Source organism: Malania oleifera, chromosome 13 (assembly GCF_029873635.1).
Source record: "Malania oleifera isolate guangnan ecotype guangnan chromosome 13, ASM2987363v1, whole genome shotgun sequence".
NCBI classification, from domain to species: Eukaryota; Viridiplantae; Streptophyta; class Magnoliopsida; order Santalales; family Ximeniaceae; genus Malania; species Malania oleifera.
Genome location: NC_080429.1, coordinates 19851057 through 19867162, shown reverse-complemented (window position 1 = coordinate 19867162; position 16106 = coordinate 19851057). Strand labels below are relative to the sequence as shown.

At 38.5% G+C, this 16106-nt stretch overlaps 2 protein-coding genes across 2 annotated transcripts; both read right to left on the bottom strand.

Annotated features, from left to right (window-relative positions):
- Nucleotides 1–1176, bottom strand: LOC131145724 (uncharacterized). The gene has a single exon (XM_058094917.1). The coding sequence runs from the start codon at nucleotides 1174–1176 to the stop codon at nucleotides 1–3; it is 1176 nt and encodes a 391-aa protein (XP_057950900.1).
- Nucleotides 1177–11852: 10676 nt separating this feature from the next.
- On the bottom strand, nucleotides 11853–12863 carry LOC131146939 (pectinesterase inhibitor 11-like). Its single transcript, XM_058096796.1, has one exon. The coding sequence runs from the start codon at nucleotides 12728–12730 to the stop codon at nucleotides 12125–12127; it is 606 nt and encodes a 201-aa protein (XP_057952779.1). The 5' UTR covers nucleotides 12731–12863; the 3' UTR covers nucleotides 11853–12124.
- Between the last annotated feature and the right edge of the window lie 3243 nt (nucleotides 12864–16106).

The window sequence follows — 16106 nt, the reverse complement described above, 5'->3', positions numbered from 1 at the left end:
TCACCCGGTAACAATATAAACCCTTTCGGTGACGAAAAAAGTTTTTTCCTCATCCGTGGGACTCATAGGGATTTGGTTGTACCCTGAGTAAGCGTCCATGAAGCTGAGAAGCTCGTGTCCCGAGGTCGAATCTACTAGCTGATCAATTCGAGGGAGGGGAAAACTGTCCTTTGGGCACGCTTTATTCAAGTCCGTGAAGTCTATGCAGGTGCGCCATTTTCCATTGGGCTTTCTGACCAGGACCACATTGCTCAGCCACTCGGGGTAGTCCACTTCTCGGATGAAGTTGGCCTGCAACAGTTTCGTCACCTCTTCGTCAATTATTTTGATCCGTTCCATCGCGAAGCTCCTTTTTTTCTGTTTTACAGGTCGGTGGTTCGGGTTGACCTGCAACCTGTGCTCTATCACAGCAGGGTCGATGCCGGGCATATCTGCTGCCGACCATGCGAACAAATCAGAGAATTCGTTTAAGAGTTCAGTCAACTCCGCTTTCACAGTATCGGGCAAGTGATTCCCGATCTGTACACTTCTCTCCTGGTGGCCTTGCAGTGGTATGTGTTTGATATCTTCGTGTAATGTACTGATCTGGGGATACTCTCCTCTGACCTCCAGGTCTTCCACCGTAAGAGCTTCTTTGGCCTCCATCTTCCCTTTTAAGGCCATTACGTAGCAACTCCGAGCAGCGGCCTGATCTCCTTTGGCATATCCTATTCCTTGTGGTGTAGGGAACTTAACTTTGAGGTGGTATGTTGATGTTACCGCTCGAACTGTGTTAAGGAATGGACGACCCAAGATGACATTGTACACCGAAGGTCGGTCAACCACCAGGAACTCTGTCAACGTTGTTACCTGCTGCGGGGTCGTCCCTATTGTCACTGGTAAAGTGATGGTTCCCAAGGGGTGAACAGTGTCTCCCCCAAATCCTACCAAAGGGGTCGAGACGGGCTTCAATCGCTCCTTGCCGATCTTCATCTCTACCAAGACCGACCAGAACATGATGTTGGCCGAGCTCCCGTTGTCTACCAGTACACGCCTCACCATGTAATTGGCTACGAGTAAGGAGAGTACTAGTGCGTCATCATGCGGTTGCTGCACTCCCTCTTCATCTCCGCTGTCAAAGGTTATGGCGTCACCTTTCTTGTTTCGTTTGCTACTGGTTTCCCCCTTTTCTATCATCAGCACCTGTTTAGCATATCTTTTGCGTGCACGTCCACTATCTCCTCCACTGGCGGATCCTCCGAAGATCACCGCAATTTCCCCAATAGCTTGTTCTTCCTTCTCTTTTGCGCCGTGCCTCCTCTGCTCGATTGATTCTCTTTGTGAATTTTCTTTCTTGACAAATCTTGACAGATGTCCCCTTCTTATTAGGACTTCGATTTCTTTCTTCAGCTGAATGCATTCTTCTGTGTCGTGGCCATGATCCCTATGGAATGCGCAGAACTTGGACATGTTCCGCTTATGTAGAGGCGTTCGCATAGGTTCGGGCCATGAGACGTAGTCCTTCTTTTTGATCTGCATCAGCAACTCTGAGCGCGGTATATTTAGAGGTGTGTAAGTGGAGAACTTGTTGTGCTGTCCTCTACTCTTTTGACCTGTTTGCAGCGCACTAGTTTAGTGCCTTTTTGTAGGTCTATACGCGTCTCCAGATTCTCTGCCGTTGTTTCTCCTTTTCCGCTCTAGACGATTTCCTCTCGTGTCCATCATCTCCTCCAGGTTAATGTATTTCTTTGCTCGAATCATTAGCTCCCCCATGTCCACTGGAGGTTTTTTCCCAAGGGAGTATAAGAAACTTCCGGGTTGGAGAGCCGTTGTCAGGGCGGCCAAGGCTACCCCCATATCCAAGTTGCGGATTTCTAAGGTCGCTGTGTTGAAACGGTGCATGAAGTTCTTTAAAGTCTCCCGGTCCCCTTGCACCATACTCATTAGATGGCCTGTTGTTTTGGCAACTCTCCGGCTACTAAGGAAGTGGCCAATGAACATTTGCTCCATCCCTTGGAAGGAACCAACAGATCCTGGTCGAAGAGTTCGATACCAGTCTCTGGCGGTACCCTTAAGGGTGGTAGCAAACGCTCGGCACATGATGGCGTCCGGGGCCCCTTGCAGCTGCATTAACATTTTGAAATTTTCCAAGTGATCAATGAGGTCAGACAAACCTTCATATCTCTCAAAGGTGGGCATCCTGAATCTGCTGGGCAATGGAGCTTCCATGATCTCTTTGCTGAACGGAGATTCCGCGCACTTTAGGGATGTTTCCCCATGGTAGGGCCTGGTTCTGCCCTCTTTCATCATCTTCTCTATGTAATCTATCTTCTTTATTCTTTCCTCGAGCTCGGTGGATCTTTGCTGGTTGATGTCCACACTATTTGCATCTTCTACCTTCTTGCTGGGTTGAGTTTTCTCTTCTTTCTCCCTTAGTTCGTCAGCTTGTTTGTCTGCGCTGGGTTTCTTTTGCGGTTGGGGAAGGACGTGCCCCTCTTGACTCTTCTGTTGTAAGAGTTGGTTGAGCATGTCCTTCATTTCCTTCTGGAAGGCAAGGAACTCCTCCCTACTGACACCAGATGAATCGGAGGTCCATTGGATGGATTGGGATGGTTCTTTGTTATCAGGGAAGGAGGTGGAATTGCGTGAGGTTGGCATTGCTTGAATGTTTGAAAGTCAAGAGCAAGATAATATCGCCTCCTAAAAGTAACTTCCCACAGACGGCGCCAACTACACCCCGGGTCCTCCAAGCCTTTGTTCTTTCTTTCTTTCAGGTCAACGAGAGTCGACGGAGCATCCCATCCATATTTTTTACCCCGCAACAGTTGGCGCCGTCTGTGGGAACTTCTTGAGAGGTTTTCTCTTTTAATCCTTGATCATGACTACATCAGATAATTGAAGGTCAATGCATTGGCTCAATTGAGATTGTCCGAAATACCACCGTCCGACACCTAGACGTACTCGATGCCGTCTGATCCATCACCAATTGGGACCCTACCTAGTGCAAACTCTTCATTCACGGAATTGGATGGGACACTACCATCAAGAACCTCCACAATCTCTTCTCCACCTATGGTGACCTCGAAGAAGCCATCGTGATACTTGGCAAGGTCACCGGGAAAAGTAAAGGCTACGGGTTTATTACGTTCAAGCTCATCAATGACGCTTTACTTGCATTGAAAAAGCCAAGTAATAAAATTAACAGACGAATAACCGGGACCCAGCTTGCGATATTGGGAAATTCTAGATCTAATACAAATCCGACTACAATTGATGTTTCTATGCGCAAGATTTATGTAGCCAACGTGCCTATTCTCAAGGTACGATTTTTTCTCCATCATACAATAATAATTCTTAAAAAAAAAAAAAAACAAATAGATGTCATAGTTTCAACCCTTGAAAAGCTCCATCTTAATGGCTAATAATAATTAATAGGATGTTCAAGTTATTTAATTATTTGAACAATGACCTATGCACCAAATGCATAGTGGGGTCATGATAGCTGCACTGCAAGTCAAATAAACAAAGCCAAACTTTGAAATTCCAATGGGTTGGCCGAATGCACCATGGGTTTGGCAATAATGACTTTTGCACATTTATGTGCGTTGAACAGTGCTCTGAATAGTGAATTTGAAATTACTATTGGGAATTTGAGTTGAAATTACAACGCACATTGAAATTGCACAATTGTAGCAACTACAATCGGCAAAACCTCAAACAGAAAAATCAAGCTCCTTAGTGACATTCAATCGAGCACCTGGAACCCAATCAGCTGAACAATCCACACCATAATCAAAACAAACAGTAACAAAATCACCATCGTCAATGGTAGATATCTCGCAGATCTCAATCTCAAACTTCAATCTACCATTGCACTCACAACCCCATCCAACATGGGACTCACGAATCAACTGGGATACAATTGAATAATCTGAGTTTATAGACCCCACATATGACACAGACAACACAAAAATAGTCTGGGAAATCTATAACATTGCATGCTTACTTGCAGTTCCCTTTGCCATAAATGATCGAACACTTGGTGCATACACATCCAAACCCTTTGAAACAAATCCATCTCGAACCGATTAAGAATCCTAACTGATATTGAAAATACCATAACTCACATCTTTAACCCCAATGAAATCAAAACTGCAAAAACGTGTTGAATTGAACAACCATCCCAGCATCATAAATTATCAAAATGTTACTGAAGATATAACCCAAAAAATGAGCACAGCTCATTAGGTAAGGAAGAATCGGCCCAACTGATGAGCAACGCTCGTGAGGCCAGAAGACTGCCCAAAAAATGAGCACGACTCATTAGGCAAAGAAGAATCAGCCCAACTGATGAGCAACGCTCGTGAGGCTAGAAGACTGCCCAAAAAATGAGCACGACTCATTAGGCAAAGAAGAATCGGCCCAACTGACGAGCAACGCTCGTGAGGCCAGAAGACTGCCCAAAAAATGAGGACAACTCATTAGGCAAAGAAGAATCGGCCCAACTGACGAGCAACGCTCCTGAGGCCTAAAAACAGCCCAAAATATGAGCACAACTCATTAGGCCATAAATGACAAAGAAGAAGAGCACGACTCATGAAACCACAAGCAGCCCAAAATGCCTCAAGAAAAGTTGCTCGATAAAAAAAAAAAAAAAAATACAACTTTCAAACTTTGGAAGTCAGCTTCAAAAATTCGAAATTGAAGGGGGGACAACTGATATACCCCAAATATATCACTTACCATAAATCCAAAGGAGACTAGAGTCCTGCATTGATGAGGGAAATTACCACCTAAGTCAACTGCTCAGGCAGAGCAATTGACGTCAGCTCCATGATGACTAGAGCAATCTACGCCAACGTTATAAAAACCGGAGCGATTCACGTTTGCGCCATAATTCGCTAATAAATGGCACATCACCCTTGGGTCAAACTCCATCACTATAAATGGGGATTCAGAGAAGAGGCTAAGGTATCTCATTCTAAACTCTACTTTACTATTGCATAAAAAACCTTTCAAGTCAATCCCTGACTTAGGCATCAGAGTGATCCCCCGGAGTACACCCCGGGTCCTCCAAACCTTGCTTATTTATCTCTTTTCAGGTGGTCGTGATCAGGGATCGTGAAGGTTGTTCAATTTTTGGCTGCAACAAGATCTTTATTCCTTATGTTGTGATGCCTGTGCTTGGTGAATACTGGTTCTATTAGGGGATTAGGGTTTCAAATCAGTGGAAGTTAGGCTTCTGGTCTTAGGTTGAAGACGAGCTGACTTGTCTCAAACCGGTGAGTGGGTGTCAGGGTTGACTCGCATGAGTCAACTCGAGTTAGTAACAATCTTGGGTGAATCTAAGTGAGTCCAGTGGGCTTGAGTGGGGATGGCTACATGGGCTTTGGCTGGCTTATGAAAACGAAGCCCAATCTATTTTTCAAAGGGCCTAGAGAGTTTAAGATGGGAACTGGTTTCTAGGGTTGATTTCTAAAATGGGCTTGGGGCCGCCGATTTTCAAAATGGGTAATGGGCCGGGGAGTTTTAAACAGGAAATGTGCCTTGGGGTGAGTTTTAAAAGGGCTTGATTTTAAAAATGAAATGTGAGCCCAAGTAGAATGAAATTGGGCCTTAGGTTAGATTTTAAAAATGAGCTTTGGTTGGATTTAAAAAAAAAAAAAAAACAGGCCCTGGGGTTGGATTTTTCTAAAAAATGGGTTTGGCTCGGGGGGGTTAGTTAGTTAAGATGGGCTTCGAACCCAAACCCAAGTTCGGGTCACACGATTTGGCTTGAGAGATTGAACCCAAATTTGGATTTGGGTTCAGAGAAACGGGTTTAGGTCTGATTCGAGTAACTTGATCCAGTTTGAAGGTTTAAACCCTGAATACGTATTCAGCTTCAAGGAAACGGGTTTGGGTATGAGCTCAGGTTCAAGATTGAGACTCATGAGAGGGAGGAAACTTGCGAACCATATCTTGCATTCACAGATATCATATGGATTTAAACAAATTAAGAGATATGGTTTGTGATTGTTACCTCTCACTCTTTCTCCTTCGGTCTTACTTTCCACTCTCTGTGCATATCTGAGCACCTGCTCTGGTGTGATGAGCTTCTGGGCATGAGTTCCTAAACTCCTCTTTTAGGTTCGAATCAAGGGAGCACCAGGGGATGCCCCTTGGTTGGTCTGTCTGCACCTTCTCCTTTTTTCCACCCTTAGTTCTCTACTATCAATTTCGACAGAGCTTTGCCCCTCTCTGTCTCTCTTTAATTTCCCTGATCTTCTGTAGTATTTCCTTATGCTCTCTGTTTCTCCCCACCTCAATTCGACATAACTTCTCTCTCTTTTAATTTCCCATCTCTCTCTCTCTCAATCCTTGCAGGGTTTCTCTGCTTTCTAAGAAGTGCCTCTGTAGTGTGCGAGCCTATCCCTATTTATAGGGAGCTGGGGCAGCCTCTTGGCGCCAATTTCATTCCCTTGCAACCAATTTTGTCAAGGAATAATATTTCCTACATGTGTGACTGATTTGATTTTTTTTATCCTCTGCTAACCAACTCTCCCTTTCCTGAATGCAGGTGATCCTGAAGGTCCACATGGCAGACGAGGAATGAAGGGCTTTTGGGAGTTCCAAGTGGTAGCATGGTGATGGAGGGCTGGGCATCTTCATTTTTATTTTTGTATTTTCTATTTTTGTCATTTCTGCATGAATGTAACCCCGGGGTTACCCCTTGTAACCATTATTTGTATACCTTATCATTTCCTGTTTTATTTCCCCATGTATGTCTGCAGCCTTCCTTTCTATATGTTTAAAGGTCTATGTGTGCGTGTGTGCACACCTGAATGAATGATGCATGTATCCCAATGTTTACCAATTTTGACCAAGTAAATTAACCAATTTTGAATGGATAAGTTGGACAATTTTATCATAAAAAGAGCCTGGTGATTAAAGCATGAATTTACCATCTAAACAAGATCCCAACTTTAAAATCAAAGGACTTATTCAATTAAAAATCTCATTAAAAATTTAAAAGATCCAATTAAACCTTTAAAGCTCGGCTTTCAACAACACATCACTTAATTTTGAAATCTAACTCAAGGATCATCATTCAGATTTGAATTGAACTTCAAGAATGAACACTTCCTAACATTGAATAAATTTTATGAAAAATTCAATTTCCATAGTGAAAACGGCTCAAACAGTTGACTTGACTCGAAATTACAAAACTATCTTGAGGTAATTGGGACTATAATATGGGACTCCAATTATCAAGGGGCTTAAAATTTGGAACAATCAAGGCTTAATTAGTCTCAAAGTCAACTTTGTTACACCAGGTTTTTTCAGGAAGGGTTGGTATAAATTGCGGTGTTGACAATATAATTATGCATTTTTGCGAAGTGAACTAGAACCCTAATATTCTCCAAAGCGTTTAAATATATCATTACTTTGAGAGTTTTTGGTTAAAGAGGAAAATTGTGTATTGAAGCATATCATTCATAAACGATTGTATCGTTTCATTCATACTGAGCTCCAAGTTTCATCATATGATTATGTACTAGGAATTTGAATTGTATTCACTAGCTTTGTTAGAAGCAACATCGAGTGTTTTGCAGATTAAATTGTATTCAAGGTTCGATTTGTGAACCGGGTTTGAGGAGAGAGTTGTACATCTTGTAAACAGCGGATTAGGAGGAAGTTGTACCTCTTGTAAGCTGCGGATTAGGAGGGAGTTGTATCTCTTGTAAGCAGCGAATTGTAAGGGAAGTTTCGTCCCAATTTAAGGAGTAGGATTTTAGTGAAATCCTTGAGTGGATTGCTCAAGGTGAGGATGTAGGCCGAGTTGGCTGAACCTCGTAAAAATTGCATTTGTCTTTTCTCTTCCCTTAACTCTTTACTTTCCGCACTACATTATATTATTTGCATTGCATGTGGATATTAAATTATTTTACATACAATTAATTGGGTAAAACGAACTCTTTGATAAAAGGGTCAAATAATTTTAAAATACCCAATTCACTCCCTTTCTGGGATTACACCTTAATCAACACCTCCTCTGATTGATAACTGAATGGAAGAATTTAGAGTTATGATCCCCCTCAATCAACCATTTTTTTTTTCACAATTTGTCTTAGGCGAGATGCTTTCCTATTCTCCCACACCCAAATCTCCAACTTAGTAGTCAAATAATTGGCTTCAACCTCCTTAGAAAAACTCTCTTGCAAATGATTTTCTAGAGATTCCATCCTTTCCTTGGGAGCTTTTAGGGTTTCTCCCACTCTTCCAAAGACATTTTTATTCCATGCACGTAAACTAACTTTAGTTCTCTTTGGACGAATAGTAAGTTTCAAAAGACCCGAGGCCGAGTCATTCCTGATCCAGGCATCTTTAGCGCACGACAAAAACAAATCATGTGAGCTCCACATATTAAGGAACTGAAATGGGGTATGATCGTACAAAGAGAATGATGTATTCGTGTAAACATAAATTTTGACTGCTACTTCTTATCCTATCTAGAGAAATTGTTGTTCAATTCAATTTGACTAATTAATTTCTAAAGATATTATTAGAAATTATGTTTTTATCATGTTGTCAACTAAAGGCATGTCAATAAGATGCTTGGATTTTGAAAGAATTGTAAAAATAATAATTAAATTGATTAATTTAGGATATCTTTTAAAATAACATACTGTGATACTCCATGGATGAAAGACTTAAAAATGATTATATGTTACTACCCATATCAATAAAGTGTGCCTTTCTTTTTGAGAGTTTTCCTATAAAAACTTCATAGTTAAGCGTGCTTGGCTTAGAGCAATCTTGGGATGGGTGACCACCTGAGAAGTTTTCTCAGGAAGTGTGTGAGTGAGGACAAAACACACTGAAAAGGACACTTGTTGGTTTGTGGGGCCAGTCATTAGTTCGATAAGGCCCCCCCTGTTGTCTGGTCCAAGTGGAGGAGGAGAGATGCAGTGCTCCCTACCAGACCCAGGTTGGGGCGTTACAAATAGTATCAGAGCCAACACCCAACCAGAAGTGTGATGAGATTCACATCGCCTGGGTTTGGAAATGTGGGTTCGCAACGAGGACGTTGCGTTCTATAAGTGAGAAAGAATGTGATACCTCACGGATGAAAGACTTAAAAAGGATTAAATGTTACTACCCGTATCAACAAGGTGTATCTTTCTTTTCAGGAGCTTTCCCATTAGAATTTCATAGTTAAGCGTGCTTGGCTTGGAGCAATCTTGGGATGGGTGACCATCTGAGAAGTTTTCTTAGGAAGTGTGTGAGTGAGGACAAAACACACTGAAAAAGACACGTGTTGGTTTGTGGAGCCAGTTATTAGTCCGATAAGGCTTGCCCCCCTGTTGTCTGGTCCAAGTGGTAGATGAGAAACACAATGCTCCCAGGTAGAACCAGGTTGGGGCGTTACACATACGATTTATCCATTCAACAACTTATGTATTGAATGAATGTGTTTTCATTTTGAAAAGAGACTAATATATATATATATATATATATATATATATATATATATCTATCTCAATTGTGTTAGACAATAATAGAATGAAAGATTAATTAATTGTTCATAAATTTTTATTTACTCTTACAATTTTGGTTTATTTTTAACTCAAAATTCTCACAAAGTAGTTTTAGATTGAGTATTATTTAGATGTATGTTGCTTTTTGTTTTGATCACATTTAATTTTATACATATATATACACACGATCAAAACAAAAGGCTTTTTAGCTGCCATGATTCATTAGAGATGGGGAATGACATACATTGTAAGCCTTCTATTAATTATTTATTTTGTGTAATATAGATGGTTAGCCTTATACTTAAAATGTGTGACCTTTTATATTAAAATTTATTATAAAATAATGTAGAACATATGATGAGTTCATGCATATGTATTTAGTTTATTTTTATGAGGCCATTGGCTAGTAGGTTGTAGATATCTTCATAATATAACTCGAGTTCTCTTTGATGATTTCAATAAATTAAGGAGATTTTTTTAGATGAAAAATAAAAAAGTTTAGGGATGAGATGTTGGAAATCTGATTAAACTTAATTTGTTCATTGTATTTGGTACAAGAGGTAGGAAATCATTTTTATATTAGGTCATGTCTCTAAATGAATTCATGTATTTAGCTAAATAGGCCACATTAAATACATTAACATTATACCATTTGTGTTGTGTTTCCACAATATCATCAAATGAAAATTATCTTAGAACTTCAATCCTTAATTACAATATGTATATATAATCCCATATAAAAATATCAAAATACCATCATATGATAATACAATTATATTGTGATTTGATTCAAACATATTGTTTTGTACCACACGGGGTTTCGTCTCCAACACTCACGTTAAACTTGGTTTTAAGTACTCAGAAAGGTTTCGTGCATAAAGGGTTCAAGGATTAATGCGAAACCTTCCAAATATAACAAACCTCAAGTGGATAACTCTTCCAAATATGAATCATAGCTCAACAAATCGGAAAAATGAATTTCAAAGTTTGAATTGAATTTCTATAAATTTGGAAGAAATTTAATATAATTTCATATTAAATTTAAACTAAATTCACACAAATTCAAATTTAAAATCTCAATTTTATACTTGCAAATGTAATGATTTATATATATATAAGGTTTTACGTGTGAAGCATATAAAGAACTATATGCTCAAATCATTTCCATCAAGCAAGACTAAAATTTGAAAGTGTTAAATTCCTTATTTTTCATTTTAAAAAGTTAATTGCCATCGTCAACATTTGTGAACAATTCCCATTCCACACTCAGCTGGTTTCGTCTCCAATTTTCTAAACTTAGAGATTATCTGGTTTTTTAAAATCTTGTCCTTTATCACGTGTACGACTCACAAAAAAGTCATCTTAAGCGTGCAGTCTTTGTCTTCTACCTTATTTTGGTAAATGATACTCTTTAATTATATATCTTTTCTTTAGTTTTCAGCTCATACTGCCATTAAATTCTTTGTGCTCTAAAGTCGCACACACTAAAACGATCTCCATCATGCTAGTTTTAGGTAATGATACCAAGTATTTGAATATCAAATCAAAATATCCTAATTTATTAGATACAAAAAAATATTCAAGCAAAATAACGGAGGAATCTCAGGCTATCGTAGACTATCAGATATCAATCAATTTTCAGCTGCCCAGGTTATCGGCAGTTCAGCAATCGACAAAACCGTCGATGGTTTGCTGAAACCGCTGACAGGTTGTAGTAATTCTTCGACGGTTTGGTAAAGTCGTCGATGATTTTCTCCTAAAAAACATTTCGTTTGAAACCATCGAAACAATTATCGAAAGGTATATAAAAACCGTCGACGGTTGGTTGAAAAATTACATAATTTCCTTTATATATTAGAACAAAAGATGTCAAAAAAATAAAGACTTCCCTTCAATCTCCTGCAATAGACTTATCATTTTACAAAATAAAAGGAAAGATATGTATTTTTTTGACAATTTTTAAAAGAGGTTGTCAAAATTTTTAAAACTTTAAGACATATTCTTAAATATTTTAAAATTTTTAAAAAATATCAATATCTTTTATCATATTTTAAGAGATGTGCTTTCTTTCATTTTCACAAGCAACGATTTTCCCGGCAAATGAAATCTTTTCTATTAAATTCTGTCGAAATAAACAAAAATTAGGTATGTGTCAACAATTGCAACTGATCACTTGCCCCCACTCTGGTTGGACTCCTGCTTTGAAACTCATTGTTTCAAAACAGTCCTTTTTACCAATCAGCGCAGCACATTGCGCTAGGTATACAGTATTTCAGTCGCAAATCTGGAAAAGTAGTTTTATCTGTCAATAATTAATATGGATGTGTTTGGATCCCAAGAAAACAGTCCAAATAGAAATGGAAATTCTAGAAGATCTTCACTCAAACCATCCCAAACAAGATCAACAAAAGTACAATGCCTCTAAAATTGCACATTATTTTTCGTAGCACCATTTATATATATCTACTAGGAGATTTTTGGGTGATCCTGAGCTACCACAACAGCTACATTAACAGTAGTTTTGATCCATTTACGCTCAGTAAATGTATGAAAATTTAAAAGCCAGTCCGCAAAAAACACGAAAATTCCAATAATTATAATTTCGCGGCGGTGCCACGGGTGGCTCATTGATCTCCACCGAGTCGGTTAATCAATGCCAGTGCATTACTAGTCGCCCTTGCGGCATTGGCCACCCGAAACTTAACCTCTTTCTTCACATTTTCGGTGTAGGCCGGGCCTGCAAGCCCATCGATGCAAGTGTTGTCGTCGGTGAGAGCGGCACTGACCCAAGTCTGAACATTACTCAAGTGCCACTGGAAGTTTGGGCTGCTAGCCCGGCCCAAGCTCCTGAGCTCTTGGATCGATTGCCCGAGCCGGCCCATGCTGTCCTCCATCTCATCCAAACAGTCCTTGAGAGCCTCCTGCACTAGCTTCTTCTGCCCCTTGATTTTGTTCATCTTTGAAACAAAAGCCTTGGTGGAGTTGGCCTGGTTCAGGCTCAGTGACAAGGCAGTTTGGGCAAGTTTTTGTGGGCTTGTTTGGATCGCGGACGCATAGGGCAAGAGGGACTTGAGACAAAGGGCCGGGTACCGGGTTTCTCGGCACGAGCCCAAAATGAATGAATTGCTCGATTTGGAGGGAGTATGGGCAGAGACAGAGGCAGCGGCAGCGGCCACGCAGAAGATGGAGAGGAGGAGGAGGAGGGGGAGGGAGCTGGTGGCTTTGGCCATGTCTGTGGGCAGAACCAGAAGTGGTTGAATTGAAGGGTGAGCAACGAGATCTCCTTTGAACCTATTTATAGAATGTTGTATATGAATATGTTAATATGCGCCTTGGTTTGGCTTTATGGCCGGCCTAATTCTAAAGCGTCCAGGGTGCGTTCACATTCATTTATTCGTAAGGGGTCAGTATAAGAGAGGAGAAAATGGGCATTGCATAGTGTCATGCTGCCGACATTTGTGCCTGCGTCTCTCCATTAATTACAGGCAACTACAAAAGGGTTGGTTTCTTTAATTTTGGGTTCATCAATAGAGAGATGAACCAGCACACGTCTAGTTCCCTGTCAATAGTGGAGATTGGCTCATTTTCAAAACGTCTTTTGGCTTTTATGACTATGTAGGCTTATACAAATTTTAATTTAAAGTTGTGTTTGGTCTTGGCTTTAAAATTATGTTGATTTAAAGGAATTTTAATTTCAAGTTGTTTTTTTGTTGGAATTAAATGTCGAAGGTCCAAAATTAACCCTTCAATGCTTGGGAAGTAAGAAACGTGTTACAAAAATTTTAAGAAAGGAGATTAGCGAGTAAGTGTAGATTTTCATGAGGATATACTATTTTAAAATAGATATGAATGGAAATTGTGAATTTTTTTTTTTTTTTTTTTGCTAGAATTATTATTTATTTAGACTTTTAGAAATTGTTAGAGGAAAAGCTTCAAAACCTTCAATTCTCTATAAAGCACCAATTTAGAGAAGGTAATAGGTAGTGGATTACTTGACTCGTCAAGGTGAGTGAGGCAACACGAAGAGATATTTTGTAAGTGATGTGCTGTCGAGTAAAATGAGAAGTCTAATTCGTATGGATAAAATGAGTATTCCACACTTTCGTTTTTTATTGGCATCATTTGGTTCTCCTATATTTTTCTTGAGTTTTTCATTTCGCAAGTATTTGTCCTCAGTTTGTAGGTATTTCGGTTTTGTTTGTATTTGTTTTGTTTTGATGAATATGATCTTATTTAGTTTGTTTGGTTTTTGGCTTGTGTTTTGTTAGGTTTGTTTTGGTCTTGTTACTTGGGATGGTCTTACTAGTTTATTTGTAAATCTCTTGTGACTTATTTTGTAACTACGAGTTTCCTCCGCTATAAGTAAGGACTATTAATAAATTTGGGTTTTTCGTTAAAAATAAAAAAATGTGGGTGCTAACAACTAATGATTCATTTTGTCGGAATGATTAGTCAAGAGAAAAAGATTTATTTTTTTAGATGACTTCTCTAGTAGATAAATTTACGTTTCAATTAAAATACCCACATCAAGTTATATAGATTTTTTTTTTTTTCATAAATTTAAGTCTAAGATATTCTCATGTAGACTAGAGTTATTCTCTTCTGAAACACTCTAATCGATAAAGATTAGAAATTCTAAATTTGAATCTTAAAATGGGTGGGTTTGTAAAAGTATTCTTTAGGAAGGGGGGGGGGGGGGGGGATACTCTACCTCCTATAATGAGAGCCTCTGGGAAAAATAAAAAAATTTGTCACTTGGTTTGATCACATTTTCAGAATAATTTTTTGTTGTATTCATTTTCTTTTATATATAGTTCAATATTACTAATGCATTTGCCCTATCATGCTATTTATATGATCTCTAAAGTACCTCTTGAAATATGATAGTAGTGGTAGCTGAATCACTTATCTTCACATGGCCATAAAAACTGTAGCAACTCTTAGTCTTAATTACAGGAGTAATTGTGACGATTTGATTAGTCTTGATTATAGGAATGTTTGTGTGGATGCATATGACAAGTGTTGTTAAAAAATATAGTAGTTGCCTATGTGAGTCAAACCATTTATTACCAAACCATCTAGGGAATCACAAGAAAGATCATTTGTTGACTCTATGAGTCCAATCCTATTTTGATAATGACAAATCACTTGGTATTTGATCTGTGCATTGAGAATGTGAGCAAGAACATTACTTTGTGCATTGAGAATGTGAGCAAGAACATTACTTAGCATGCACGGAAGGTGATGAAATCATGGAACCCACGAGGATTAAAGCATACATAACCTGACATAATTCATGGAACTAAAAGAGTAGAAGAATGAAAATGCAAGCGTCAAGTTCAAGATCGTCATGAGAATGGGTATTTAAAATTGATGTATGTGCATATTTTATATGATATAACTAGAAGCTCAAAATATACCCTACACATGCATTTCATGAAAAACTTACAGGGTTAAACATGGACTTAGAGAACTTATTTTGAACCCTAGAAAATGTTTTATAAGAGATTAAAGTAAGAGAGTTCAAATGATTTTGAACATTAAACTGAAAATTTTGAAGTTGGTCTGCCTAGACTGGAGGAGTACCCTCAGAAGTCTAAAGATACAACCTCAGACGACTAAAGTTTTCCTTCAGACGTTTGAAAAATTTCCTTAGAAAATTGAAAAATTAGTTCAGTCATCTGAAGATTTAATTGTTGAAACACAAGACAGACAGAACACCTTCAGACGTCTAAACTTTCAGTTCAGTTATCTGAACTAGGATTTCAGAAGACTAAACCCATAGTTCAGTCATTTGACCCTATGTCCAAACTATATTTTTCAGTGCTTTAAGGAGCATCAGACATCTGAACCTGAATGCTCAGTCGTCTGAACCTACGGGAACTTTAAAAATCTGAACTTTAGCGAGAAAACACGCAAGTTATTCATTTGATCAAATTGATCAAACGATTAGGACTTATCCTAAGGCCGAAATTAATTATATAAACAACCTCTAAACCCTAGTGCCTCAATTTTGGGCATATGATTGGAAGCCTTGAACGTATACACGACTTTGGGAAGGGTTGAACATATTGTTTAGCTGTTGTCTATGATTTCAAAGCGTTTACTACATATCTAAGTTTGGGCTACATTGATTTTCAAAAGGAGTTCTAACAAATATTGTGCAAACAACTTGGGTATTGAGGTTTGGTAATCAAAATAATTGTTTGCTTATTCTCAAAGATTTTTTCATATCACAAACTTATTCTTGAATATTCATTGTGAGAAATTGATTTGGAGTTATTATTTATATATATACTTTTGTGAAAAATCACTACTTGAGAAAAAAAAAATTTTAAAACTAAAATCTTAAAGAAAGTGTTAAATAAATTTTCATTCAAAGATTTGCTATTTGATTAGTGTAAGAAGTATTTGATTGCAAATCCTAAGAGCCTCTAAATACATATTATTGAGGGATATTATTTTTGAAACTTAGTGTTTAAATCTTTACAATATTCAAAGTCATATATTTATTCAAAGATTCAACTTTACAGATTATTGATAGCATGGAGATACTTCAAGATCGAGCAGGACTCTCGCTGAATGAGAGTCAACTCCTCCTTAAGT